The sequence below is a fragment of the Pithys albifrons genome, chromosome 6 (genome assembly GCF_047495875.1).
Source record: "Pithys albifrons albifrons isolate INPA30051 chromosome 6, PitAlb_v1, whole genome shotgun sequence".
NCBI classification, from domain to species: Eukaryota; Metazoa; Chordata; class Aves; order Passeriformes; family Thamnophilidae; genus Pithys; species Pithys albifrons.
Genome location: NC_092463.1, coordinates 60,876,327 through 60,903,623, shown reverse-complemented (window position 1 = coordinate 60,903,623; position 27,297 = coordinate 60,876,327). Strand labels below are relative to the sequence as shown.

General features: G+C 43.2%; 1 protein-coding gene across 1 annotated transcript in view; it reads right to left on the bottom strand.

The window, feature by feature from the left end:
- SLC17A6 (solute carrier family 17 member 6) overlaps positions 1 to 25,012 on the bottom strand; it is a 30,267-nt gene extending 5,255 nt beyond the window's left edge. Inside the window, exons 1-8 of the mRNA XM_071559110.1 lie at positions 24,212 to 25,012; positions 21,120 to 21,372; positions 19,601 to 19,719; positions 7,086 to 7,200; positions 4,894 to 4,981; positions 4,707 to 4,793; positions 3,657 to 3,799; positions 1,480 to 1,629 (exon numbers count right to left, since the gene is read on the bottom strand). Coding sequence (XP_071415211.1) covers positions 1,480 to 1,629; positions 3,657 to 3,799; positions 4,707 to 4,793; positions 4,894 to 4,981; positions 7,086 to 7,200; positions 19,601 to 19,719; positions 21,120 to 21,372; positions 24,212 to 24,297 — 1,041 coding nt within the window. The 5' untranslated portion in view covers positions 24,298 to 25,012. The remainder of the gene's footprint in view (positions 1 to 1,479; positions 1,630 to 3,656; positions 3,800 to 4,706; positions 4,794 to 4,893; positions 4,982 to 7,085; positions 7,201 to 19,600; positions 19,720 to 21,119; positions 21,373 to 24,211) is intronic.
- Positions 25,013 to 27,297: the final 2,285 nt, after the last annotated feature.

Genomic DNA, 27,297 nt, shown 5'->3' with positions numbered 1-27,297 from the left:
TTAGACCATTCCTTCTAAGCAAGGCAGGGTGTCTGTGAGCATGGCACCACCTGGCCCCTGCTGTCTCCTGCCAACACAGCAGCCTTGCAGCCAGTTTGGGTCGGTGTCCAAGGCATTCTGTTCCAACAGGGCACTCTGATCACTGTGTGCACCTGTACAAGTGCTTAGCACAGGGGTTTGTGCACCATTCCTGTCTGAGCAGTGCCTGCTCTCTAACTTGAGCTGCATCAGCATGCACAGCACACTCCCTGAGAGCAAAAAGAAAAGTTTTCTCTGCCCTTCAATAAAGCTCTGAAATTGGGTATTTCATTGCAGTTCATATATGTGACAGTAATGCTGTGGGAGCTTGCTCCATGTTCAGAAATGCTTCTCCCAATAAGCCACATGTTAACTGGGAAGTAACCGTGGACTCTGCAGTTACTGCTCTGAGGTGTTGCTGATTAAATTATAACATCATTTATGAGCACCCATATTCACAGCAGATGCTGTCAGAAAACTGACTTTGCTGTCATTGTTTACAAAGCTTCAGCTTGGAATCCACTCAAAGAAAATTCTTCCGTAGCAAAATGATCAGATTAATTATATAGAGTGGGACCATTCTTATTTCAGCAAGGACAGATGATGTTTCAAGCACAGCAAAGCTTTTTAAAATAACTCCAGCCACAAATTGAAGCTCATCTTTAAATGCAGGATGGCATTGTGTAATTTTGACAGTATTCCATAACACAGCAACCCCTCAGAAGGTGCTCATCTTGTTGTCACTTTAGGGTGACAATACCTAGTGGGACAATATCAAAAGAACACAGCTCTCTCAAAAGCATCAGCCCCAGCACTTTCACAAGCAGGAAATCTGTGTTAGTACAAAGTTTACTGTACACACTGAGGGCTTGTTTGCAGGTATTCATATTGACCTCACAGATCTGATCCCAAATTCCTATGGATCATGTGGAACCGTAGTCATCTATTCCACATTTTGCCACCACCACTTCTGCTTTCTAAGTGAAAATGGGGAGCAGTTCTCACCACATTAAAGAGGTATATAGAGAAGTGATAAATTGTACTGTCCTTCCTAGAACTAGATGGCCCTGCTTTTCAAAGTGCAAGAAAAATCCATTTGTCGATGCTTTCCTTACAGCTCCAGTGGGACTGTGCCCCCCTGGCACACCAGGGACAGAAGTGCAATGGTCTCCCCATGCCTTCCTAATGCCTCTCTAATGATGCTCTGGGTTTGAGAACTTCACTTGCAGTGTAGCCCCAGGTGGATCATCAATAAATCTCATCCTGCTCCACCTGCCCCATCCCATTCTTTGTCCTTGGTGTTGCTCCACTTACTCAATGAACAGGAACTGGGAGGGCTAAGATTGTAAAATCATGATAAAGATGCAGAACACTTTTCTTTCCTCCTCCTGATAAACGCCACAAAGGTGAGCTCTGGCATTTAGTTAGTTAAGGCAAAATCTTTCCATGCTTTTTACATACCTTGCTTATCTCAAATCCAAACACCTCCTCGAAGTAGGCAGGCTGGCTAATGAGCAGCAAGTAGAAAGTCCAGCTTCTACAGAAGTTTGCAACTATTATTGCATAGACTGGCATAGATGTAAAAAATTTCCTCCATGGAGTTTTGTATTTCTGAAACACAGCAAGAGGGATCCAGTTACCATGTTACCATCCATCCTCCCTTTTCTTACCCTTGGTTGACCTATACCCCCCAAGTGCACATAAGCACAGCTCTACATCTCTGAATTCCAATTACTTCATTTGCCATAAATTACAAATATTTGTATTTAAAAACATAAGCAAGGAAAAATTGCTACAAAATGCACAAGCGGAGGAACTCAGTGCTCTTTAATTCTATCACAACACTCATGTACAAGTGCTGTCATCTCACTTATGTAAACATGGACATACCAGGTCCAAAATAATAATAATAAAGTGTCTTTAAAGGACAATGTTGCTGTATCTAAGGCAACAGTCAGATTTTACACTGTAAGCACACAATTTCAGTCCGATTTTTTGTAAGCATGTATTTCAGCCTTTAAACCTTAATTCCAGCATTCTAAATATTTTTTCATCAAGCCTCAGCTGAAACTGCTTGCTCAATATAATTTTTTGTTTGGTTTATTGTATTTTTAAAATGAATAGCATAATGAAAAAAAGCTAAAAAAAAAAAAAAAAGACAGATGGGCAGAACCACAATCCTGCTGAGTCTCAGCACCTCTCCACCAGTCCAGGGTTCTGCCCATCTGTGTTGATGCAAATACAGGATCCAGACCCAGACAAGTGCTTGAAAATCACTTCAGGCTGAATTTAGTCTACTCTTGATTTGAATTCTGGCTTTTCTGCAAAGAAAAGCAGCCCATAGATGGGTGTTTGCAACACCTTCTAGACCTATTAAATTACACTTGGGAGCTAAGGATTAAGTATGATTTAATTAATGGGAAGCCACCCAGAAAATCTAACTTGGGGCTATGGGGAGAATTTTTGGAGTAAATTCTTTAGAAGCAACTGAATAACTGATACCAGAGAATGGCTTCCAAAAAATGTTTAATTTAAAAGCAACAATTAAAGGTGGACAGAAAATAAAACAGCCCAAATCAGAATTGTATGGACATCTTTTGAAGTGGCTCATTCCACATCAAATTTTCAAAACCATAGACACTACTGAGTGACATTAAATATCAACTCACACAGTCCCTCAAGAATACCTATCAAAGAAATTAACCTGTAATATTTTCAGTTCCTTATTTGATCTGGAGCAAAGCTTTTTACTAAGACAAAAATGGTTTATTCCTTAGTTCTATCAAGAACCAATGTTCTGAGCAAATAGAGAACATAATGGAGGGGGTAGTGAGGGTCTACTGGGAATGGATGGTGTGAAAACTTGAGCAGATGAAGTGAGACTTAAACAATTGACTTTTATTTTCTTGAGTGAGTAAACACTCTAAAGCTTTTCAGCAGTTACAGAAATAATAAAATTATTATTTAGTAGGATAAGAGTGCTCAGTGGCTGGAGAATTCTCTGAGTTCACGGGTGGGTTTTAGCAGTTGTTGAGAACCAATGCAGAACTGAGGTTATGAGAGGCTTGATAACCTGTGTCCAGCACAATTACCACAAGAGTGGGAAATGTTCTTACGGGTCTCCCAGCACACTCTGTTACAACTTGCAGCCTTTCTGGCAAATAAAACAGAGGAGTCAGTAGTTGCATTTTCTGATGTTCTGAGGACCTTAAGAGACATAGAGTAGTGCTGTTCCCCCAGTTTGCTTTAAGGAAGGAGAAAACCTTCCAGAACTTACTATATAGTAAGGAAACTAACTGCTTGAAATCAAGATACTATAAAAGTCTAAATGAACCTGAGATTTCAAACATAGCTGTACCTCCTTATAATTTGGAGTAGAAAAAGAGGCATAAATGTCATGAGTCACCTGCTGGAAGATGGAACCTGTGTTCTCTTAGTGCAGAAGCAATATCCACCCAGAAATCACAGCAGATTTCACATCTTCCCACTCAAAAAAAAAATTGCAATTTTTCAATATGTGCTTTTCTGTCTTATAGAAGGGTGTTTGATTTTTGGTTGTTATCTTTGTCTGGGTGGTGGGGGGATGCTTTTTTCCCTTCCTATCTCCCAGGAAAGCAGAGTGTGAACAATATTCTTACTTCCATTGCCCCCAGGAGGTTGGCACTCTCTCCAATGCTTTCTTCTATGTATCTCCTTTCTTCATCTGTGATCGTAGGATGCTTTGCAGGACTCTCATATGAAACCAAAAGCCAAAACATGTACCAGACTATACCAAAGCTCCCTTTGGAATGGAAAGAAAGACTTTAAAAAGAAATGCACAATAAAGCAGCAAACACAGAAAAAAAGTCTTTGGAAAATTATGACAAATTTTAATGGCAATTGTTCTTAGTGCTTCTTTACTGAGTTATCTCAGTAGAGATAACTATCCAACAGAGAGTTGGATCCTGTAAATAATATTTGTGCAAAATACATGCAGATCTGGGGCACAGGGAAGTAGTCTGCTTCATTTATAGAATGATTTCACTGTAAGTGAATATTCACTGATCTTAACATCAATTTGTACAATGCAAAGCAATGAAACAGCTTCCATTCCATTTCACCAAACTGCAAATGAGGATCCATTCTGCTCTGAGCCACTGCTCTTTGATTACTGCTCTAAAGTTTTACCTGCAAAACAGAAGACTGTAGCATTTTTTTTCAACATAACAATGCACTTCCTGAGCAGTTTATTAAATTTCTCTAAGGTTCTTCCTCAATCCTCATCCATGCAGATGTACTTTGCCATCAGTCCAAGTTCATGCAGCACAACGAGTGTGAATAAAGTTTTGCAGATCTTCAGATAAAAATCAGGACAACTCTTCAGGGCAGGTACTCTAACTTTGCAGTTTTATAAATGTAAGAGCAACGTTAATGTGAGCAGGGATCCTACAGATCTGCATAGCAGTTTGCACTGCTTGTGCTAAAAGTGAGGAAGGTTTCACCATGAACCAACTTCTTATTTAATAATGCTACTTTCCTACTTCCTCTTCCCTTTAAGTTCTGTTCTTTCCTTTTTCTGCTCTTTCATTGTTAAAAATCAGTATTTTTAGATGTACAGTCCCACTCCTCTGGGTTTTTTGACCTCTTCACAGCAGCTTTTCCATTTTTAGCAAGGGTCATAGTGGAGTGAAAGGAGCAGAAATGCCTACCATAGACATAGAACACAGAGGACCACCCGGTGTATTGCACAAGAATCCCGGCTAAAGGCATTGCAATGACAGCTCCTGCATAGGAACCTACAAAACAAGACACGCGGCATGAAAAGGGAGGAAAGAGCCGTTTCAAAGCACTTGTACATCACAAAGGAGAGGCAGGCGAAGCTGCGGAGTTACTCACCACAGAAGGAAGTGGTTGCTAACCTGCTTCTCTCCAGTGGGGGGGCCCACTTGCTCCAGATGCCGTGGCAGGCAGGGTAGGTGACCCCCTGGGGAATGGGGTGCCACACGTTAGCTGATGCTCATCACTCACTCATTAATTGTCTGTTAGCAGTTCGCACTTTTAATTGCTAAAAACAAGAACTGGAGAATGCTTTGCATTTCTAGAGCAAAGTCTGAGAGCAGGCACAGAAAAACTTCAGTATCTGTTCAGGTTGCAATGGGGTTTTTATATCACTCCAAATTAACAAATATAAAACACGTTTCCTTTTGTTCCCCCTCCTCCTTCCAGGAAGGAATTGCAGGTAATTAAAGAGAAAGATGTTAGTGCCCAAGAACCAAGGCCAGAGGATGAAAACACAGACCCTCTGGAGTCTTTCTGATGCTCAATTGAGTTCTCAAACTCTCACTTTTCTTAGCTAACATCTAAAGTGTAATTTAGGAAACACATACTAAAGTTCCACTGCTCTAAAACTAGAAAATAAAGTCAGTAAGAGCTTAGAAATGTAATTTTAAGAGAGTTTTTAGCTCTCTTTGTCCTTAATGAACCTTCTTGAGCGTGTAAATAAAATCATTGAATGATATTATTTGACTTGATTTTAAACCAGATACCTTTTAGGTCTGTCTTCAAAATCAGCCTTTAACCTAGCAACAGAAAACTAAACCTGCAGTGTTGAAATGTTAGAAACTGTAGTATGAAATGTACAATAATTGCCCGTGAAATTCCTGATTAAGAATTATGATGTAAGCATAGTTATATAGAGTCACTTTTCTCTTAATCTGATATTTTGTTTCCCATGCAAAAATTAGAAAAAACATAATAACTTTTTGCAAATGTTGAGGGTATCATAAATGTTGGGATGATCAGCTTCAATATGCAGAAGGTTGTAAAGTATTTTCTTCTGTTTTGAAAGAAGATCCTGTAACAGTTTCATGCTCATTTCAGTATTTTATCCATTTTTAGAAAATATATAAACATGTAATCTTAAGATTGTCATGATTTATCAAAAACCTTCATCAGACAGTCTTGTTTGGAGTGTTTGGCATTCACAATTCCTTTGAATAATACCAGAGAGATGTGAGTCTAAAATAGCTATTTTATTTTGCCATTGCCCACTCGCTTCTCTTCCTCTCATCCCTGCAGCCAAACACTCCCCTGTGCAGGCAGATCTCTGCCAGGAAGGGATCCAGAGTTGCACACACAGAAGTGGATTGACAGCTGCCTGACTTTCAGGCATATTCTGCACCCTCTTCTGGAGTCTTTTTATTTAAAAAAAAAAAAAATCACTAGGTAAAAGCAGCTCATGCCACAGAAGTGTGCGGCCCTGAGAGACATAGAACCAGCCAACACAGGGCTGGAAGGGAGCTCTTCCAGAGGGAGGGAAGGAAGGAATTCAGAAGGAATTCAGAAGGAAGGAATTAGGACGGAAGGAATTCAGAAGGAAGGAAGGAATTCAGAAGGAAGGAAGGAAGGAATTCGGAAGGAAGGAATTCGGAAGGAAGGAAGGAAGGAAGGAAGGAATTCGGAAGGAAGGAAGGAATTCGGCAGGAATTCGGCAGGAATTCGGCAGGAATTCGGAAGGAAGGAAGGAAGGAAGGAAGGAAGGAAGGAAGGAAGGAAGGAAGGAAGGAAGGAAGGAAGGAAGGAAGGAAGGAAGGAAGGAAGGAAGGAAGGAAGGAAGGAAGGAAGGAAGGAAGGAAGGAGGGAGGGAGGGAAGGAAGGAATTCAGAAGGAATTCAGAAGGAAGGAATTAGGACGGAAGGAATTCAGAAGGAAGGAAGGAATTCGGAAGGAATTCAGAAGGAAGGAATTCGGAAGGAAGGAATTCGGAAGGAAGGAATTCGGAAGGAAGGAATTCGGAAGGAAGGAAGGAAGGAAGGAAGGAAGGAAGGAAGGAAGGAAGGAAGGAAGGAAGGAAGGAAGGAAGGAAGGAAGGAAGGAAGGAAGGAAGGAAGGAAGGAAGGAAGGAAGGAAGGAAGGAAGGAAGGAAGGAAGGAAGGAATCAAATAGCTGCAATTCATACACTGAAATCCTTTTTCCTCAGAATCAATAAATTGAAAACCATTTTAATTTCCCTTATAAAGCCACAATTGCTAGTTAGAGGCTAACAAACATCTGCCACATTTTCTAGCTATTTTATAGCTTTTCCATACCTCCACAAGGCCCTGCAGGATCCTGACGAAGATGACACAGCCGTAGTGCACCCTGGCTGCAGAGGGGATGAGCATGTTGAGGGAGGATGTCAGCAGGATTGCAGCACCAAACACCCTGCAAGGAGGAAAGGAAAGGGATAACTCCAGGGCTGCTCCAATTGACTTCTTCCACATAAGGCAATACAAGTGTTGCCCACATGTGTTCTTTATGTAAGGAACATCCTGACTGCTGGACTGGATTAGTGTCTCCTTCCATCTAGAGTAGTAACATGCCTGATAAGACCCAGGCCAAATGGATGTGTGTATCTATTTAGCATCATTTCCTAAGGAAATACATCTTATGCAATTGCAGGTATAGATCTTATTTTCTCCATAAATCTCTACTTCACGTTTATTTCAACCAAATCTGATTTAATTCTCACCCCGTGGAAACAAAATTAGAAATTGTCTGTAAAAGGTTTGCTAAAAGATGTGGCCAATAAAAGAGAGTTTCCCTTTAGTGCTTTAATTTGATGGAAGTGACACCATGCACTCACTCCTTATAGAGCAGAAGAGAATCCACTTTTACAGATGCCAAAAGCAACAGAAAGAATTGCAAACAGAACTGGGTTTGTCTTAGGCACAGGAGTTAAGCAATCTGGAAACACATGTCCATGGAAAACAGACCATTCTTTCTGCTGTTTTTTCAGAGGCTCATTTTGATTCCACAGCATCCAAGGAGCTGCTTCAAATAAAGCACATTACAAAGTCTAAATAAATGAGTAAAGTGGGGATCCATTTTCAAAATCCCACTGCTTTGACTTAATTTTTGATTCAATTCATGTCCACCCCTTGTAGGAGGAAACCTTTTCTCTAGCATTATTATATCTTGCTTTAATGTTCATTCATAGCTTTATGGTGGAAATAATCCCTTCTTCCTCCCATGTTGCTTCCAGTGGAACTATGCAAAGGAACAGAGCCAGTAGCAATGACTGACCACTTTGTACAAAGCTGTGTAATGCAAAGATAAATCCTGGAGATGTCTTAACAGAGGCCAGCAACATATCTGATGTGGAACTGATTTGACAGAAACCTTTAACCTCAGCATGTGTTCCTCAGAAATTGGTACAGTGCCATAAGTTAGTGCGAAACAGACCCTGGGCTAAAGATGCAGGGTGAAAATTCTCCTCAAAGACATTGTGTTCCACATTCTGCATTTAGCATTACAGACTGAACCAAATCTTTAAACAGCAAACTGACTATTGACCCCTTCCATTAGACATATGTTGAAGAGCATTATGAGGAAGACCTGTCAAATAGCTCCAAATTTGGTCTCTGCAATGTGTTCCCCGTGGTCTCCCTCCCAAGTTAAACACCTCCCTGTCTGTGCAGGGCATTTCTGGTTTGCCTGTCAGCATTTCAGTGGATTTCCTGGGACTGACTGGGGCACGTGTTTGTGTTTACCTGAGTCAAAACAGACACCTCTGTCTCTACTCCTGATTTCTTTATGTCTAAGTTTCTACTCCAAAAGTATATGCCGTTCATTTCCTTACAATCTAATACCTCCATATGTTCACATAAACCTCAGTGGTGTCCTGGCTTTTGTTTGGGTTTTTTGTCTTTATTTATTTATTAATGAGAGGAGTTTGGGATTTATAGGATTTATAGGAGTTTTGCTTGTGATTTTCACTAATTCTTTTAGGAAGTTAGATCTTCCAGTCAGCAATTTTTGAAGCCTCATGGCCTGTAACTGCTCTAAAGCTTCATAGAGAAAATCCTTATTTGCTTTTAAGAGGGAAGAAAGGACTGTTTGGTTTGTAGCCTTTCCTTTTTGTTTTTTCTGGAGAGCTGTTTATCTGCATGCCTAATGCAGTAACATGTTTTAAATCTGTGATTGTGCATAGACTTGCTGGAGCAAAATCCGAGCAAGTGGGAAAGTGTGAATCAGTGCAATCATTCCAAATCAATATTCCTGCTTAGGTCATGCTAAAATGGAATATTAAAAAATGCCATCTCTGTATAAGGATGAGATTTACAAAACTGTGATGGTCAGCAACTGTTTCTTCAAGGAATTTCCTCCAGTATTTTAATTCTGTTTCTGAAATCACCTTTTGTTTGCCACAGCTGAGAGCTGTGTGTCCCAGAACTGCCCCTGTTCTCATGTTCACTACAGAAAAGCTGTTTCCTGGAGGCTGTTCCTGAGAAAGGAAAATGCAGCTGAAGGAAGGATCAGAGAAATGCTTCTTGCAGAGGAAAATCTTGCATGTATTCAGACACACAAGTACTCGGAAGCTCAGCAGGGTCAGCCCCAGATTAGTACTTGGATGGGAGACCTCCTGGGAAATGCCGGGTGCTGTAGGTTCTAGTCCTGAGGACTTCACTGGCACTGTCCAAGCTCGCTCGGCCGTGGCAGATGAACCTCAGGACTGAAACGGTGGGGCCAGTTCTGCGCACGCTGAGCCTCACCTAAAATCCACTGCGCAGGCTGGAAGGGCACACCCACGTGGGGAGAGCCCTTCCCAAATCTTCGTTCATGAAGCTGAGCCACACACACACACCAGTGAATATTTAGCTATGGCACAGAAGGATGAAATAATTCCACAGCGTCACTTGGGAGTCAGTTCTCTGAACTGTGCTCTATAGAAACAACCTTCTCAAAAACAGAACAATTGCTCCACCATCCTCCCTAAAAAACCCAAAACACAAAACAAAACAAAAACCCCTAAAGATTTAAAGGTAGAATAAATTAAAACTAAGTCATAATTCTTGCAAGAAATGGCTTTTTTATCCTTTTTCCTGAATACATATTGAAAGTAACATTGTGTGTTCAGTGCATGGCTATTTTAGTGAGTCCATTTCCTCTGTAACTCTTAATCAAGAGGAAATAAATCTTCTTGCATTTGCTTTGCACCTCTCAGTGCACATTCATAATTATAATCAACATTTCTCCTTTGTGGCCTTTTACCTCCATAAATACTAAATTTTACCTAGCAGAATATTGTGATATAGTGCTGGTTTTTGCATGAACTTACTGTTTAATTGCTTTAAATATCTCAGCTAACAATATTTATTATGATTTTGGTCAAATAACAATGGGTTTGAGCTACAGGTAATCAAAATATATTTGAATGCAGCTCACATTTGAACATATTTAACTGGGAAATGGAACATTCTGATTGTTCTTCGGGCATTTCTAAAGCATTTTTCTGACCAAAGACAGTGCCATCACTTTGGCCTTGGCATTAGGATGGAATTAAAATGCTCTGGTGTGCCTTCAGCAGCCCCTGTCTTGGAGGGAAACTCCTTTCTGACCCCAAATCAGCAACTGTGCAACTGTATTTGGAAGAAAATGACCGTATGCAGAAGAAAAAAATTTAAAAATATGATAGTAGAATGCCAAGGAGAAGAGGGAGGAAAGAAGATAAATCCTGGTCCTCCTAAGTGACCAGAGGCAGTCCTGAAACAAAGGATTATGCTTAACTTATCTACTTCTGTTTTTAGACCCAGCAGCCTCAGTCCCAAAGGTGGGATCTGACACTGATTTTCAGAGCTTTACTGACATTGGCCTTACATGAAGGTCATGAACTGTGACTGAGTCCTCCTGTAACACAAGTAGAAATAACAAGAAAGTCATTTCTGACTATGAGAAGTTTGGGATGGGAGTAGAGGAAGAAAATTACTCTGAAAATTCAGGAAAAATACTTGGAATGGAATGAGGTTGGAGGGGGAATCAACTTGTTGGGGTTTCATATCTGTGTGATGAGGAATCAATTCCTCCACTGTCTGAATCCTATGTATTTATACTTATGTAATTTTTAACATAATTGACAGATTCCACTATTATCTATGTTTCTATTCCCTGAGTAAGTGATCCAACCTTGAGAAAATGAAACTGTCAGGGATGCCAAATAATGTCTCTTTTTCTAAAACATGTGAAACACCTTAACTGAATTTGTTCTTAAAAAAAATAAAAATCAACAAGTCTGTATGTTCAAAACAGGATATTTAATACTTATTTAAAGAAGAAAATGCTGGGGTTTTAAGATGTGTACATATATGCTGTGTTAGTGAATTATGAATGCCACTTAACTAAAATTCAAAATAATTAGAGAATACTGAGTCTTGATCACTGACAACTACAATACAATATTGCATATATTTTAATGGATTAAAATTAACAAATATGAAAGTTTAGAAAGTATTCCTTTCCACAGAAAATTCATTCAGAACTGTAACTGAACAGTTTTACCTCCAAAATGCCACTGACTGTGTGTGTGTGAAGGCATTTCACACAGCTACAATAAATTAAAATATTATAAGGTAGTTTATACTGATAGTGAACAGGACCTATGGAAAATGTAGCCCATTCTGGGGAACCCCTTGGTGTTCTTGCCTGAACAGGGATTGCTTGGAAGAGTCCTGGTGCAGCAGCAGCAGCTCTGAGCAGCTGAACAGGTATTGCATAATGGGACTTCTTAGATCATTCTGTCAGCTCACAATTTCTAAGATTTACTCTCTTTGACTCCACCTACTCTCTTTCATCTTTGACACACCTCCTCCCACAGAGAATTGATTGTGTTATACTTTTATACAACCCAAAGAATTTCTTGTCCGAGAGAAACTACAAGACTCAGTGCTGGATTCAATGTTTACTTTTTTCATTTTTCTCATAATGTCTAGGGAGAAACAGGACTGGAGCCACCTGGATTGTCTGTAGGCATACAGCAGCTTTCCAGAATCCTTGCTGCAAATGCTCCTGGCAATGACAGTTTGTGATCTACTTTTTAAATTAGGTTTTTGTTTGAATATATAGAAATTGGGGTTTAGCCACCAGCTAACCCTTCCCTTCTTACAAAGCATATCTCTACCATATTAGGGGTGACAAGGGCCTTCCAGGATTTTGATACAGAAACCAAACACTTTAACAACCTGATTTTGCTGTGGTTTGATCTGCCAGGTTTGAAGATAAATAATCCTAAAATATGCCTGAGTCTTTTACCAAAGCAGGCCATACACGGACTGGATGAAGCCCCAGTGTGAAATTCCACACAGAGACAACGTGTATCAGTTACCCCAAGCCCCTTTAGCTTTCTGCCTCCTTCAAACCCCACTAATGCCACTGACTCATACCCAGACCCCAAACAGTTTTCAGGCTGCACCAGCCATTGCTTGTTCACAGACCTGCTTTTGATATTCTGTGAAGAACTTGGGCACTGTTGGATGACAGCATCGGTGCAAATGATGCTGAATGTAAAAGACTCCTCCTGGGTCATTAAATTCAGACTGTTGCTCTAACCAGCAAGTGCATTACATCATCCTTTCATAAGCAGATCAAGTTCCATCTCAGAAGTAATAAGCATTTTCCCTACTAAGTAGTGGTTTTCCTTTCCAGCTTTTTACTCCTTATATCCAGTACATGTTGTTGTAGTTTGGGATTATTATGTAAATTCTCTCCCCTGCCACTAACTCCCCATGCCAGCAGTTAACAAAAGAAGTAGTTAACTTCTGATCACTTGGATGGGGGCAGGTTTGTCTTTTGTTTTTGGGGACATCTTTCTTTTCTTAGATCTGCAGAATGCAGGAGTGGTGGCTGCCGAGGAGGGAAGCTGCTCTGCTGGCACTGCTGGGGCTTCTGGCTGAGACTCTGTTTTTCTCCTCACCGCGGCTCTTTCTCCTGGTTTCCTGCATCTGGGATCCCGGGCTCTGTTCCAGTCTCACCACCGCCTGCACTGTCACAGTCTGCCCGCCCCGGCCGGGGCAGTGACCCGGGAGAGAGAGGTGTGCAGATGCTTTTGCAGGACACGTGGTGGTTCCCCATTTTCAGCTTTCTTTTTTCTTCATCTGGGGCAAGAGACACAGAGTTCATCTGGGAGCTCACCACTCCTCTGTCTCACTGAAGAGGGACTGGGAACTACTGGGAACTCACTCCGCAGCCAGCCAGACTGTGACATTTGACACTGCTTAAGTATAACTTTCCTCCTGGAGGAAAACCTGCTGGGTTTTGTTGTTGTTTTTCTTTTTCTTTCTCTTGTGGTGTTGGGGAAGCAGTTTGCACTAGTCTGTTTATATATAGCAGTTAAGAACAGTTATCCTTCTTGTATTAAATTCCTTTTTTTTCCTTAAATTTTATAAAGAGTGGCGTGATTATTGTGGAGAAGGCCCCCTCCCTGGCTTGTGGGTAAACATTTTGGGTTTTTTCCCCTCAAACCAAGACACGTCTTCTACCTGTGCTGTTTTATTTTGAGGGTTTTAATCTCTGCAGTTTATCCCAATAGCAATCCTATCTGCTTTCTTTTGCATCACTAAGCAAGCCAGGCCCTCTTCACCCTGTCTGCTTTTTTATTTCATTCACTCATTAGCTCACCCTGCCAACCCTCCCTCTTTCCTGTTTGAATTCACCTGGGGAATCTGCAGTTTCGTTTTACAACTCATTATAGCCCTAAATGTCTAGATAAAGCTCTGACTCATTCCTTCTAGCTCATTAGCTTTGGGACAGCTTGCTCTTTAAACCTGTAATCTGCTAGATAATATTTCAAACCAAGACAATTCAAATTACCTTATCAACATCCAGGGCTTCAATGTGATTCAATTGTCTCGTTGATTTAGAGATATATAATACACTTATCAAAGGAATTATCTGTGGTTTTAATTTTAAAATGCTTTGTGGAGCTGGATGGGACTACAACTGCTATGTGTTGGACTCAAAAGCTGCACCTGCACTGCTTTTGTGGAGTGTTTCCTGACACATGGGCCACGTGTGACAACTGGTTGCATCGGGACTGCTCAGAGCAAATGCAGATTCCTCCAGGGCAAAGTGACAGTGACATTAGTGGGTTTGTGCAACCAACCTAAACAGCATTTTGTTGCATTAAATCCAGTGTACAAAGTGCTTTGGGGTGAAGTATCAAGGCAGGTAGAGGTGATTAAGGACACCTGTTTGTTAGAGTGCCAGAGGCACACGGGGGGTTTGTTTCAGAGAGTGGGGGTTTTGTCAGACAGCACTGCTTATGCACTAAGGATTCATGCAGGCTCAGGGCTAGGGGAGAACTGGGAGCAAAGGTGTTTGACAGTATTGAGATATCTGGATGATATAATCCAAATAAATAGTAAGTTTCTTTATCAGTATTTTCTGAAAGGTGTGTCATGGCAGAGGGGTTGAAACTAAATGATCCTTAAGGTCTGTTTCAGCACAGACCATTCCAGGATTCTGTGAAACATCTGGTGTAATTTTATGTAAACTGTGTAGCAAATTTTCTACAGATACTCCTTTCAAAGCATTTAATCAATGGAGAGTGGAATGCAAAAACAAGCCCAAATTTCAGACATAACATTACTCTTGTAGTTATACCTGAACTAGCAGGGCCAAATTCTGAAATGTGTGTATATAGTCCTGAAATAATTACTCAAGAATGAATGTAGCTCTCTGCATTTAGTGTCTTGAGGATTATTGCCATTCTGTATTCAATTAGTTCCAAAATTCCATGCTTGTAAATGTGGAGTTATACAGCTGCTCCTCAGTAACAGAGAGTATCTTGCCCTACACCATTCTTGCCTGAGGTGCCTTGGAAGATAAATATTAAACACCATTAATAATGGTTTACTTGCTTCCAATTTATATCAATATAAACAGTGCTCTTACTGGCTCTGAAAAGATTATTTTTGCTCAGTAATATAATATGACTTTTCTTCTTTTTTTTCAGCTGTTCTCCACATTCACCTCCTTGACTGCAAACTGTGAGTAGCCACTCATTTGGAATCTTTACAGCACCTACACTGATCTATTTTTTTAATTATATACCTATTACGTCACTTGTTCATCTCCTTTGTAACATAAATACTCCTGATAATATTTGTCTTAGTCTTGTCATCTTTTCAGCCTGCAATCACACTGATAACCCATCTTAAGATAACTTTTATTTATTATTATGTATTAATGGGCTAACTGGAAATGAACTCACTATGGGGACACGCTGTTTAGCTATTCTGTGACATACATAATGATTCTGACTTTTATCTAATACAAGCTAGTCACCTGATGACTCTGTCGACCCCTCTGCTGTAAACATATTCCTGTGAAATGCTCGCCCTGACAATTTATGACCTCATAAATGATAGACAGAAGATAGTGTTCTTTCCTGAATTGGGCCCTTAATTTGCATAACATGGCATAGGCCTGACAAAGCTGGGATTATGCCATGAGTATTAGAGTGGTAGACAAACTCAGCTGCCCAACAAAGCACAGAATGATCTACCTTTGCCATTAGAGAGGAACACTTATTCCCAAACAGCAGTCTGAGGCTGAAGGTGCTTCACAACAGAATCACTTATAACCAATCCTATTTAATAGTAGTCCATGGCCAGAAGCCACAGTATAACAGCTTTATTTGGCTTTTTTAAATGGTGATGAAACAGGTTCTTTTCATTCATCTGTTTATAAGGGAGGAGGGGGATCTGTCTCTGTGCTCTTCATACTAAATCCTATTATAAGCCCTTCATGAAGCATTAATATGTAAAAGTCGACCTCCTGCCATCTAAGCTAGTATAATAAGGGCTTGGATACATTATTAATTTTTGTCACACATCTGAGGCCCCCTTTTATCAACCAAAACCCCCACCTAAATCCCTTGTTGCATCATTAAACTGTGAAAACAGCTTCATCACTTCTGACAGAGAAATGGAAGTAGCCCGGGCCATATGGCAGAGGGAGCAGCAGGAGCAGCCACCAGCTCCTCCAGGCCCCTCCTGGTGGTGACTGGTGCTTAAAAGGACCTGCAATGCAGTAGGGGGACAGAATCATCCTGGGGGTTTGTGCAGTATTGGCTTCTTTGCCTGGGAACAGATGAGCCCAACACCAGTGCCTGGGACCAGAGCCCAGTTCAAGCTGCAGGATGTTGAACTGAACATGGAAGGTGCAGTTGGCAGGTGCAGCTTCAGGGGCTTTCTCCCTTCAGTGAAAGGTCAGCTTACGTTCCCAGATGTTCAGGAGTTGGCTCTTGTCTAAACACGCACAAATCCCTTGCTCATGCTGTGAATTAATCATTGTTTGCAAATCAGAAAACACACACTATGTCTACCTGCTAAAGGAATGGAATAATTTCTCTTTTTAAAAATGAGAAATGTAAAGGTGTAAACTTGTAGGAAATCCTTCTACTTGCATTCCTAAGGCAGTACTGTAGCTTACATTCTTATGCTTGTTGTCATTAAGGGGGAGTTACAGTGTTCTGATTTCACTGACATGCTAATGATAGATTCAGTGAAAATCTGTGGGACTCTGAGACAAGATGCACTGGCAGACAGTTGTCTGGAATATCATTCAGGTTATTCATGCAAATAATCCTGTCGGATTACTTGCTGGGAAGAAGGATTTAGCCCTTAATAACAAGAAGAATTGCACTTCATAAACAAAGATGAATTGGAAGCAAAAGGTTGATTTGTATATTTTTGTTCCGATTAGAATGACAGTGACAACATAGATGAAAGATAATTGCATTGCAGTTCTGTAGTTACAGTTTTTAGTGTGAATAGTACCAGGATTTGAGTTTTCACAGAAGGCAGAAATATCACCATAGAATTAAAAGGTGAGTATAATATTTTAAAAATTATCAGTCTATTCTGCTCTTTTTGGTTCTTTTTGCAAGAAAAGTCCTAATGTTTGAGTATGCACAAGTGAACTAAAATGGTCACTCAGATTTGTTTTAGGAAAAAAAGTCTGTGATTATTGCAGATCTATTTTTGAAACAGTGCTTGGCACATACAGTCAAAACTACATTTCTATTTTGAATATATGACAGCAAAATTGGGAATGAATTCCTTATTGTGTAATGTAGCAATGGCCTATTAATTTCAAAGAACCTTTCCTGACTTACAGTAAATACTTAAACTGTTCATTTAGGAAATCAGTGAAGAAATACTGCCACAGCATTTTGGCAACTCCTGTGGTAGGGCATGGAGTTTGTTATAAATTTTCAACATAAAAAATATTCAAAGGGTGTATCAGAAGTTTAAAATATAATGATATTTAAATTATCTTGGGATGAGGTGGTGAAAACCAGTACAGTTTCACACCTTTCCATATGTGTGTGACAGCACAGCAGATAGTTTATTCAGAGACAGCTGCAGTGGCATGAATGTGGAATAGGGAATATTAATTTGAATAAAATTATTGTATTTCTAGATTAAAAACAAAATGTGCTCAGATATAGGGCCATCTACTCTGAAATTCACTATGGCATTAACCCTTAACAGTTGATTATTCCTTATATTTTGTTCAATTATCCCTCTGCTGCAAACATTTTACAGTAGCTAAAATATATCTTCTGATACAGGAATTTAAAACCCAGTGAAAAAGAATCTGTCATACAATTTCTCTGTTTGGACCAGTGGCATGTAATCATTATTGTTAATGTTTGGGCTTTTGTGTTGATTTTTGTTGCATCTTTCCAGAGGACTAGAGCATCCACTTATACACAGCAATTCTTTCCAGTGGAATTACAGGCATACTTAGTAGTCAGATTGCCTCCTAGTAATCTTTCTAATTCATTAATATCCTGAATACATAGTTCTTGCTATTTCTTTCACTAGGCATCATCTTATACTATGATTTCTGAAGCAATTAAGATCTCTACATCAATCTCTAATTTTTCACCACTCATGTTAATATGCATGTGTTCGAATTACCCACAACAATCCAAGGTCTATGTCATTGACCTAAATACACTCACTAAATAAAGGCAAATAAACATCCTAGGATTACACCAACTTCCATAGCAGAGCATCACGTTGGAAGCTTGGGATGTGTGTCTAGTCCAGCACAGCTTAAGATCCCTCTCCGTCTGGCTGCTTTCCAGAGTGGTGCCCCACTCTGATGCTACTTTGCACTTAAGTATCATATATATTGATCAGAATTCGGTCTACCAGATTTTCAGTGTATCATCTGACTGTCTGGACCTTTCTGTACCCACAAGGTTATCAGCATTTATACACATTCCCCAAATGGCTGATGAAATGTGAGGATCACAGTAGAGCTCAGCACTATCACATTGGCATCTCTGAGATGTTCATGAACTCCAGCCAGTTAATTGTCAGCCTCCCAGGGTGATAAACACCACTAGTGCAGTTACAGGCACTCATTTGGTTGAGCAAAGCACGAAAAGAAGGGGTTTCATCACACCAGGTGATGACCAGGGCAAATACTTGGGGTCCCTCTGGAATACACAGGCAGAGAGATGCATATCCAGGGAATGACACAACACACCTGAGGCATTAAGTGCTTCCACAAGAATAATAGCTAACTAAATAAAACACACCTAGCTTAACAGGCACCAGTCCTAATTTACTGTTGTAAATGCAAATGCTAGCAAAGAGAAGGAAAACTTGATTGACATATGCCAGATTGTGTGTTTCTACTACTGAGTTTGCTTGGGAAGTCCCTGGCATTGTCTTGCAAATCTCTGTGGTTGCCTCACTCTAAATCTGAATTCATTCAATTGGCTTTACTGATGTTGGGTGAATGATAACAGAGTTTTGATTCTCTGGGTCAAATTCTGCAGCCTTTACTCAAGCACAATTCCAGATAATCCAGAGGAGTTATGGACTGTGTAAAGATGCAAAAATTATCCAAAGTGGGGAAAAATATAATCCTTTAAATTGTTAATTGTTATGTCAAATAACCTTTTACATTTCCGAACCATTATCAAAAAGATAGCACTTGTAAGCAGAGAGCCAATGGATATCCCAGCTTAAAAGGTGTTGTATTTTGATTTATATGCTTTAAAATGTGGGATATTAGTATTTTTTTAGTTACAGAGCATCTCTTCATTCATAAATATTCATAATTTCCAGTGCAGATCGCTATCTAAAAGGTATTTACCTTGAGGAGAGCATTTTTGCAGTAGCTTCCCCCCTTTCACACACATCAGCTTACTCGACAGGCAAAGCCTCTCTGGCCATCCGGCTTTGATGCTGCATATTCCTCAGAAGAGTTAAAGGCACATATTGCTGAGTGTAGCATCCATTTGCACTTAGTATGGTACTGGTTTGAAGAGTGGCACTAGGACCTTTGCTCCTTCTGCAAACGATGAGCCTGTGGCATTAGGCACGGATGTGAAAGCCTCATGTGTCTCCAATACTCAGTGGATCTAATTAACAGGTAGAATCGCACCCTGGGTGCTTGAAAAAATGCCAGACACCATAGAAACGAGTCCTTAAGTCCCCGGACCATCTGCACTTTCTTTTCATTGTGCAAGTCTCATTGAAACATGTTTTTCGACCATTCTAAATTAATTTGTGCGTTAATGAAAAATTCCTGCTGCTGCTTTTTCTTTTCATTAAAAAAAAAAATTCTTCCATTCAGTCACGGGGGAAAAAAATATCTCAAGCTTTGATGAAAAAATGAATCTTTGAATTTGCCTCTGAATACGTGTTGTTTGAATATCACTGCCACAACCTCCTTAAGTGACTGTTTAAAGGGAAAGGAAACCAAGATGGGACACCCCCGCAAAACTGCGGGGCACCGGCGCTGTTCGGGCCGTCGTTACCTGTTCGCTGCCAGCCGGGACGAGATGTACCCGCCGGGGATCTGAGTGATTATGTACCCCCAGAAAAAAGAGCCGTGGATCATGCCGACTGTTTCAGGATCCCAATTAAACTTCGCTTTCTTCCAGTGCAAGGGACCGGGAGAGAAGGAGATAAAGAGAAGAGGAAGGCTGTAATTGTGCCGGTTTAGAGCTTTCACCCGCGGTAGCTTCACACCGGGCAAGAGAGGGGGTTCCAGTGCCGGTGTTGGCACCGGGCTCTGCCCTCAGCCCCCCAGGGCAAGCCGGACAAGCAAACAGCAAAACAGAAACAATAATAGCAATAGAAATAGCACCGCCCGTGCACACCCCCCCTAGCCCCCCCCACGGGACACGAGAGGGGCGGGGTACCCTGAATGACCTCAGCCTCGTGTGCCCTGAGCCGCTCGACTGAGACACGGACAGCGGGACCCCGGGGAGCCCCGGAGACAGCGGGACTCCCTGGTCACAGCTCCGGGGAACCCCGAGGACAGCGGGCCCCCCTGGTCACAGCTCCGGGGAGCACCGGGACCGGGATCCCCCTGCTCATAGACCCGGGGAGCACCGAAACAACGGGACCACACTGCTCACACAGCCGGGGAGTCCGGGGGCAGCGGGATCCCCCTGCTCACAGACGCCGGCAGCCCGGGGACAGCGGGACCCCCTGGGAGCCCGGGGACATCGGGATCCCCCTGCTCATAGACGCCGGCAGCCCGGGGATAGCGGGACCCCCTGGGAGCCCGGGTACAGCGGAATTCCCCTGCTCACGGACGCGGGCAGCCCGGGGACAGGGGGATCCCCCTGGGAGCCCGGGGACAGCGGGGTCCCCCTGTTCACAGTCACAGCCCTGCGCTGCCGCGGGGCTGGAGGCATCGCCCTCCATCCCTACCCGCACGGCCGTGGCCACAGCCCGCACTTACCTCTTGCCTGTGCAGGGACAGAGACACAAGGGACTTGTCTCTGGATTTGGATGACTACCCCTCATCTGTATTTATCGTTCGCCTATTTCTCACCACTCGCTTTAAAACGGGTCTTACAATTTAACGACTTTTATGAAAGCAAATTCACCGTGGTGTTTTCAAACATTCCTGTCAAACCTTCTTGCCTCCTTTACTGCGCGGGGCACCCTCTGGCAGTTCCTTATTCGACGCTCTCCTTCCCACTTCCCCTACGTTTATTTTACAAGATACCTGCGGCTTTCAAGGCTGTGTGGAAAAGGGCGGAGGGGAGCTGGGGCGAGGTGTCCGCAAATTAGTACCGCAAACTGGGGCTGGGAACCGAAAAAATAGAAATAATTGGTAGAAATTATTTTTGCTTCAAGGACGGGATTTCCGTCTTACGAAGGGGCCGGGCAGGGGGAGAGGGACCGCCCGCCCCGGGGCCGGGCATCGTCTGGTTCAAGAAATGCCACAAAAGCATCAGGAGCTTGTCCCACCTGCGCTGAGGTGCTTGACCTGGGAATTGCTCTGGGAGGACATGGGATTTACGAGGGAAGGGTTCCCACCTCTTTAATAATTTTTCCTCCTCGGTGTATGGTGCTGTTATTGACCATATCCACGATGGCCACTCCCAAGTTACATCGGATCCCGAAGGAAATGCAGAATCCCAGTCCACTCATGATGGCAATGATGTACCTCCGGGGCAGCCCAAAGCAAGTACAGTCGCACAAGGGGGCTTTCTTTTCGGGCACTTCCATGGGCTTTCCATCTTCCGTCAGCTCGATGGTGTCCCCGGGTTTCTGCCTCTTCTCTAGGACTCTGCCCGGCAAAAGAAGGGAAAGTCAAGCCCTGTCCGCCTGAAGGCACAACCATTTCGGGTAGCTGAAGGCTTAAATTCACCGCTCCCCCCGCTCCTTTGGCTTGGTTTGGATTGGTTTGAGAATTTATCCTTTGTTTCCCATTCACCTTCAACTGTTCTTTAGCAGTGACCTGTGGGAGTCACGATTAGTCATCCCCAACTCCCCCCGCCACCCGCCGCAGCATCCCAGGGAGGAGCTCTAGCTGAGAATTGCTCATCTATCATTAAAGACTTCTGCTGAAATATGTAGGACGCATCCAGAAGACATCATCTGTAACCACTGCAGAGGCGCCATGTTGGGCAGCCCAAGGCGCAGAGTGGGGAGGTTTCATTCCCTCCTTGCTGTGTCAGAAACACCAAGGGGGGATGATCTTGGTGTGCATCCCACTTAAGGTCTGGGAACAAAAGAAATGTCAACAGAAGGGGGTTGCAGGAGGAGGAGGAGGGCAGGGCGATATTGCTTATCGCTTGCACTTATTTTAGATTTGCAAAATGGCTGTCACATGCAGTGAAAGAAAACATGACCGTCTTCAGAGAAGTGGCACCTCCGGACAAGGCTTTCCCAAAGCTCTCAGGTGCTCGGCTCCACGTTGCGAGCGTGTGATACTCAGCAGGTTCGACCTGCCCAGAGCAGCGTTAAGTCCTATCTCATTGCCCCCACTCCCCTGGTTTGAAAAGAAAATCCTTTCTCCTAGAAAACAATCTGCAGGAATCTGACGGGAAATAGTTATCTGCAGCTATTTCGAATCTATAGAAAAATACCACGAAGGTGATTTAGATTTTGTGTGTGTGTGTGTGTCTGTGTGTGTAAAAGCTTTTAAAATGCTGTGTCAGTAGTGAGAAAAGTCAGGTTTATCAAGCAGGTCTCCCATGCTCAATCCCTAGATCTTCTGTAGTCACTGAGACATTTAAAAGACAGGAAAACTAACCAAATATATCATCTTGAGAAGCAAATGTGCGACCATATCCCGACACTCTGGACTCTCCTATCGCTGCCCTCACCCCTGCTCTGGGAGTGTTTCCTCACGTCAGAAATTCTCCTCGAAGGAGCATCTCTTTCAGGTTAATTCATCCGGCTGATGGGGCAGTAACAATTAGCAGAATAAGGCTCAAAAGATTACCCGTGTTTTGGGGGAAATACAGGGATTTTCTCCAACAGCTGCTCAGCTGAAATTCTCCTAATTATTTTTTGGGGGAATTATTTCCATACCTAAAGACCGCGGCACCAAAAAATGTCTTAAAGTTGTGAATAAAATAAACCAACGTGGGTTTATGTTCAAAATTCGTTCGTGCGGATAAAGGACAATATTAGAAGTGTTTTCTCCCTGAATGACTACCTTGTCTTCCAGGGAAGAACTGGAAATCAATGTGTAAGGGGTAAGAAAAGTGTTGTAATTCTAAGAATCGGCAACAAAGTACTTAATTCCCCTGCGCTGAAAAAAGATTAGCAAATCGCTCGTTTGTTAATCGAGGTGTGAGTTCAAACGGAGTTTTGCTAGAAAATACAAACACCGTTTCTCCATTATTCACTGTGTAAAAAGCAGTAGAAATAATAGTTTTATTTATATATTGTCCAGTCTTTTGGGACGGAGAAAAAAAAAGAGGTTTCTTTCCTTATTTGCGTTTAAGCAGTAATTCCAGATTATCTTTTAAAAAATTATTTTTCGACCACCGAAAATGAGTTAAATATGACCAAAACGTATAGGAAATTCATTGCGTTGTTGATTAGTTTAGTTTTTTTTTTGGCTTTTCTTGATGGTACACTTCCTACGAAAATGGAAACCTTAATTTTTTCTTTATCACTTCACTGGTATGCCCCCTTTCCTTAAAATGGCAGCAGAAGTTGTGACTCATGCTGTGAAACAGCCTTGTGCCTGTGCCCAGCACTGCCGCATAGGTATGGAAAAAAGGCTTTTACGTGACCTACCCTGGGCTCACAAATCCGCAGTTACCTTATCTCTGTAATTCGGAAAAAACCCAAAGCAACCAGAACAAAAAACACTTCAGGGTAATTTCTAGCAGGCGGTTCAATCGAAAATATATTGGAATTTCACAACCTATTCTCAAGCGTTCTGGAGGTCACTAAATTGGCCAGATTGGATGGAGCACGATGTGTGAACTTTAGTGCACACACTTCTTAGCCATGCAAGAATTTGTGCTTGTTTATCTGTGTGCACAGGGCTTGAAGACGGTAGAAATATTCTTTACACATAGAAACATACAGGAGTTTAGCAATTGCAGTTTGGTATCACTTATAGGACAAGCAGATGCTTTTCAAGGCAGATGGATAAATAATTCAACATTCTTCTATATGTTTCAGCTTCAGGAGAAAAAAAATCGTTCAGATATCAATTATTTATGTATCTCCATCTTCCTCTGACGACGAATTACACAAACTACGGTATTAACCAAAATCAGAATTGGTTTTGTTTTAATGTTTCCTAATGGCAGGGAGAAAGATTCTGTGACTGGATTGCAAAATTAAGACAACAAAAATACAGGTTGCTGCCCTCTCCTGATTATGATTACAAGATGGGATCCTGTTTTGGTGGGAGAAAGATGGGGTAATCTTTGGCTACATATTTACTGACACCATCTACGACTCAGATAGAGTAGTTACAAGGGTGCCATATTGAGCAGCTTCAGCTGTAGTTTCCAGGGTCCACATTATATCCAGCGGTATCTGAACAGCTCCCACCCGAACCTCCCAGACCATCTGACCTCATTCAGCAGCGGGCAGCTAAAATACCTTCCGATTTTCTCTAGCAAGCAGAGTACTATAAGAGATCTCAGCCTTACCTGTAGAGTTGACCAAGCGATTTGCCGGCAAAATTCTTCAATCCCTCCTTGCCAGGGGTCAAAATCCTTTGTTTTACCGACTCCATTCCTGCGGGGATGCTCGCTGGATTGTGCTGTGCTGTGGGTAGGGCACCGCTACGAGCGGCGATGGTTCATATTGGTCGAATCCCTCAACTTTTCGCCCTCATGGAGCGGCTCTCGGAGCACCTGCGGGCGGACAGACCGAGCGGCGGCGCGCGCGTTGTGTGTGCGCGGGGGGAGCGGGGCCGGGGGGGCGAGGCGGGGAGCGCGCCCGCGAGCGGCGGCGAGCGCGGAGCCGGAGCGCGCCGGGCCCGCTCGGGCGGGGAGGGGGGCCTCGGCTGCCGGGCACGGAGAGCGGCCCTCGGCTGCCGGGCACGGGCAGAGGGTCCCCTCGGCCCCACGGGCACGGAGAGGGGCCCTCGGCTGCCGGGCGCGGGCAGAGGGTGCCTTCGTTCCCACGGGCGGAGACAGGATCCCCTCGGCCGCGCTGGGGGCCGAGCCGAGCACAGTCAGAGAGAGGGTCTCCTCGGCCCCACGGTCAGAGGATCCCTCGGCCGCGTAGGGGCCGGTCACGGCCAGAGGGTCCCTCGGCCACGCAGGGGGCGGGCACGGTCAGAGGGTCCCTCGGCCGCGCAGGGGGAGAGCACGGCCTCAGAGGGTCCTGGCACGGCCTCAGAGGGTTCCCTGGGCAGCGCAGGGGGCTGTGGCAGCGGGCGGAGGCAGAGCCATGCCCGGCTGGGAGGGGACGGAGGTGTCTCGGGGACCGCTCGCAGGCGGTCTGGGCTGTGCTCCGGCGGTGTCCCCGCTGCGGCGCGGGGCGGGGCGGGAGTGGCCCCGCCGTGGGCGGACGGTGCGGAGCGAGTGCCGCGGAGCGAGTAGTGCCGCGGAGTGCCGGGCGAGCCCCGCGGGCGGTGCAGGGCCGTGCCGGGTCCGCGCCACACAAACCCGACCCGGCAGCGCTGTCCCCGGAGCGGCTCGGCCCTTCAGCACCGCGGCCAGCGCCGCTGTCCCGCCCGAGGCCGCTCCCTCAGCCCCGCTCCCTCAGCCCGGGGTCTCCCTCAGCCCGGCGTCTCTCCCTCAGCCCGGGGTCTCTCCCGCTCCCTCAGCCCGGGGTCTCTCCCTCAGCCCGGGGTCTATTCCCGCTCCCTCAGCCCGGGGTCCATTCCCGCGCCCTCAGCCCGGGAGTCTCTCCCACTCCCTCACCCCGGGGGTCTCTCCCTCAGCCCGGGGCTCTCTCTCTCAGCCAGAGGGTCGCTCCCGGGTTCTCTCCCTCAGCCGAGACCCAGCCCCTCTCCTCGGTAAACAACCATCACTACAAATGATGCTGCTGTAGCGCTACAGACACCCAGCGTCTGTTCCAAAGGTGTGTTTGTCTCCACATCCATGTTGACTCGCACGGTTTGGTTTGTATCACGTTAAGATCATCGGTGACTGCTTTCTCCCAAGTGTTTAATATTTTCCATTTCTTTTGTGTCCTCTGTTTTCAGTCCTCTGAGCAGGCCAGTGTAACACTCAGCCTTGATTTGTGGTGTTTACACTGGAACCAACTGAGCATATTCAGAACAGAATTAGTTTTCCTTCCAGAATCTAGTAATATTTTTCCAAATTTTATCCCACTGAAGCAAATTGAAGCTGCACAACGTGGTTTTTCTTTCTAATTCATAACCATCTCAGGTTTCCTGTTGAAGTTTCTGTGTTACTTCAACATTATAACTTCTGCTCTAAACAAATCCTTATTAAGTTATTCAGATCCTTCATTTGCCCAATTGGTGACTCAATGTAAATGGTGAATTGCAAAAGTAAGATTCCCTGATGAAAATGTGTATTGTAGCTGCAATATCCTAAAAGCAACTGCTCTTTGGATTTATATAAATATTTTTTTCAGATGTTGCCCTCTGCTGGAGGGTTAATGAAGCTTTACGGCATCAAAGCACGTCTATACAAGACCAATTATTTTAATATTGAAATTCCCATAATGACCAATCCATGTAAAATATTTCTTTTCCAAGTTGTAAAATAACTCCAAACTACTAGAGTAGAAAATAAATTAAAACTACATGTATTTGAAATGTTGCTTATTAGTGTCGTATCACAGAGCTGATTTATAGATCAGGGGAGGCAATGAATGTGGTTTCCAGGTTTCACTATCATTACAAATCCAAAAGGATTTTTCCCTGAACAAGGAAAGCTGCCCAGTTATACAAGCACGTCCTCCCAGTGTCCACGGCTCATGTGCCATTGCAGAGGCTCAAAGCAAACCCATAGTCATAGATTTTTCTGAGAGGCTGCAGGAACACAATATTGTTTTGCAGGGATGGATGAAATGGGATTGGATTCTGTAACTTGAGCCTTTCAGAAGGGCACTGAGCTCTTTTTCGAGCTGGAATTTGAGACTGTAAAACCTGCAGGGCGAGTGTGCTTTGTTTATTTACACACTGCAAGGAGCTCTGGCCCTTGTTTTAGAAAGCTCAGCACTGGCATGGCCACTAAGTAGTAGCAATAATTATTATTAAAATAATAACATTTAAGAAATAACTGATGATTGATTCAGGAAAGATAAATAATTTATCATATTGCACAAAAATGGACTGACAGTCCATGTGAGACATTCCTGGTTGTAGGTCCTTACTAGAGAAGAATTAATTGGTCCTTACTTGGATAAAATACGGAAAAGAGCAAACAACCCTGGTACAGTAAATTCCTGTAGTGACTGAGCTGCTGCTGTAGCTGTCTGAAATAGAAACTTTATGTCCATAAATGCTGTATCAAGATATTACTGAGTCATGTCCCCATCAAGCTCAGCTGGTTTGGTTTCACAAGGCACTAATAAGAGCAGCAGAAAGCTGATCTCACGAGTATTACAGAATATGTACAGCCTTGACAGCTTTTTAAACATAATATATTAAGTACATAATGTTGGTAGAATAAGTCTAGAAGAAACAGCACATAATATTAATCATAATTGTTGTCAATAATTATTTCTATGATAAATACCTGTCACAGACAGACTTGGCTCACAAAAGGCCCAATTCCAACTTCAGTGAAACCATTCTGAGCTCCTTGCA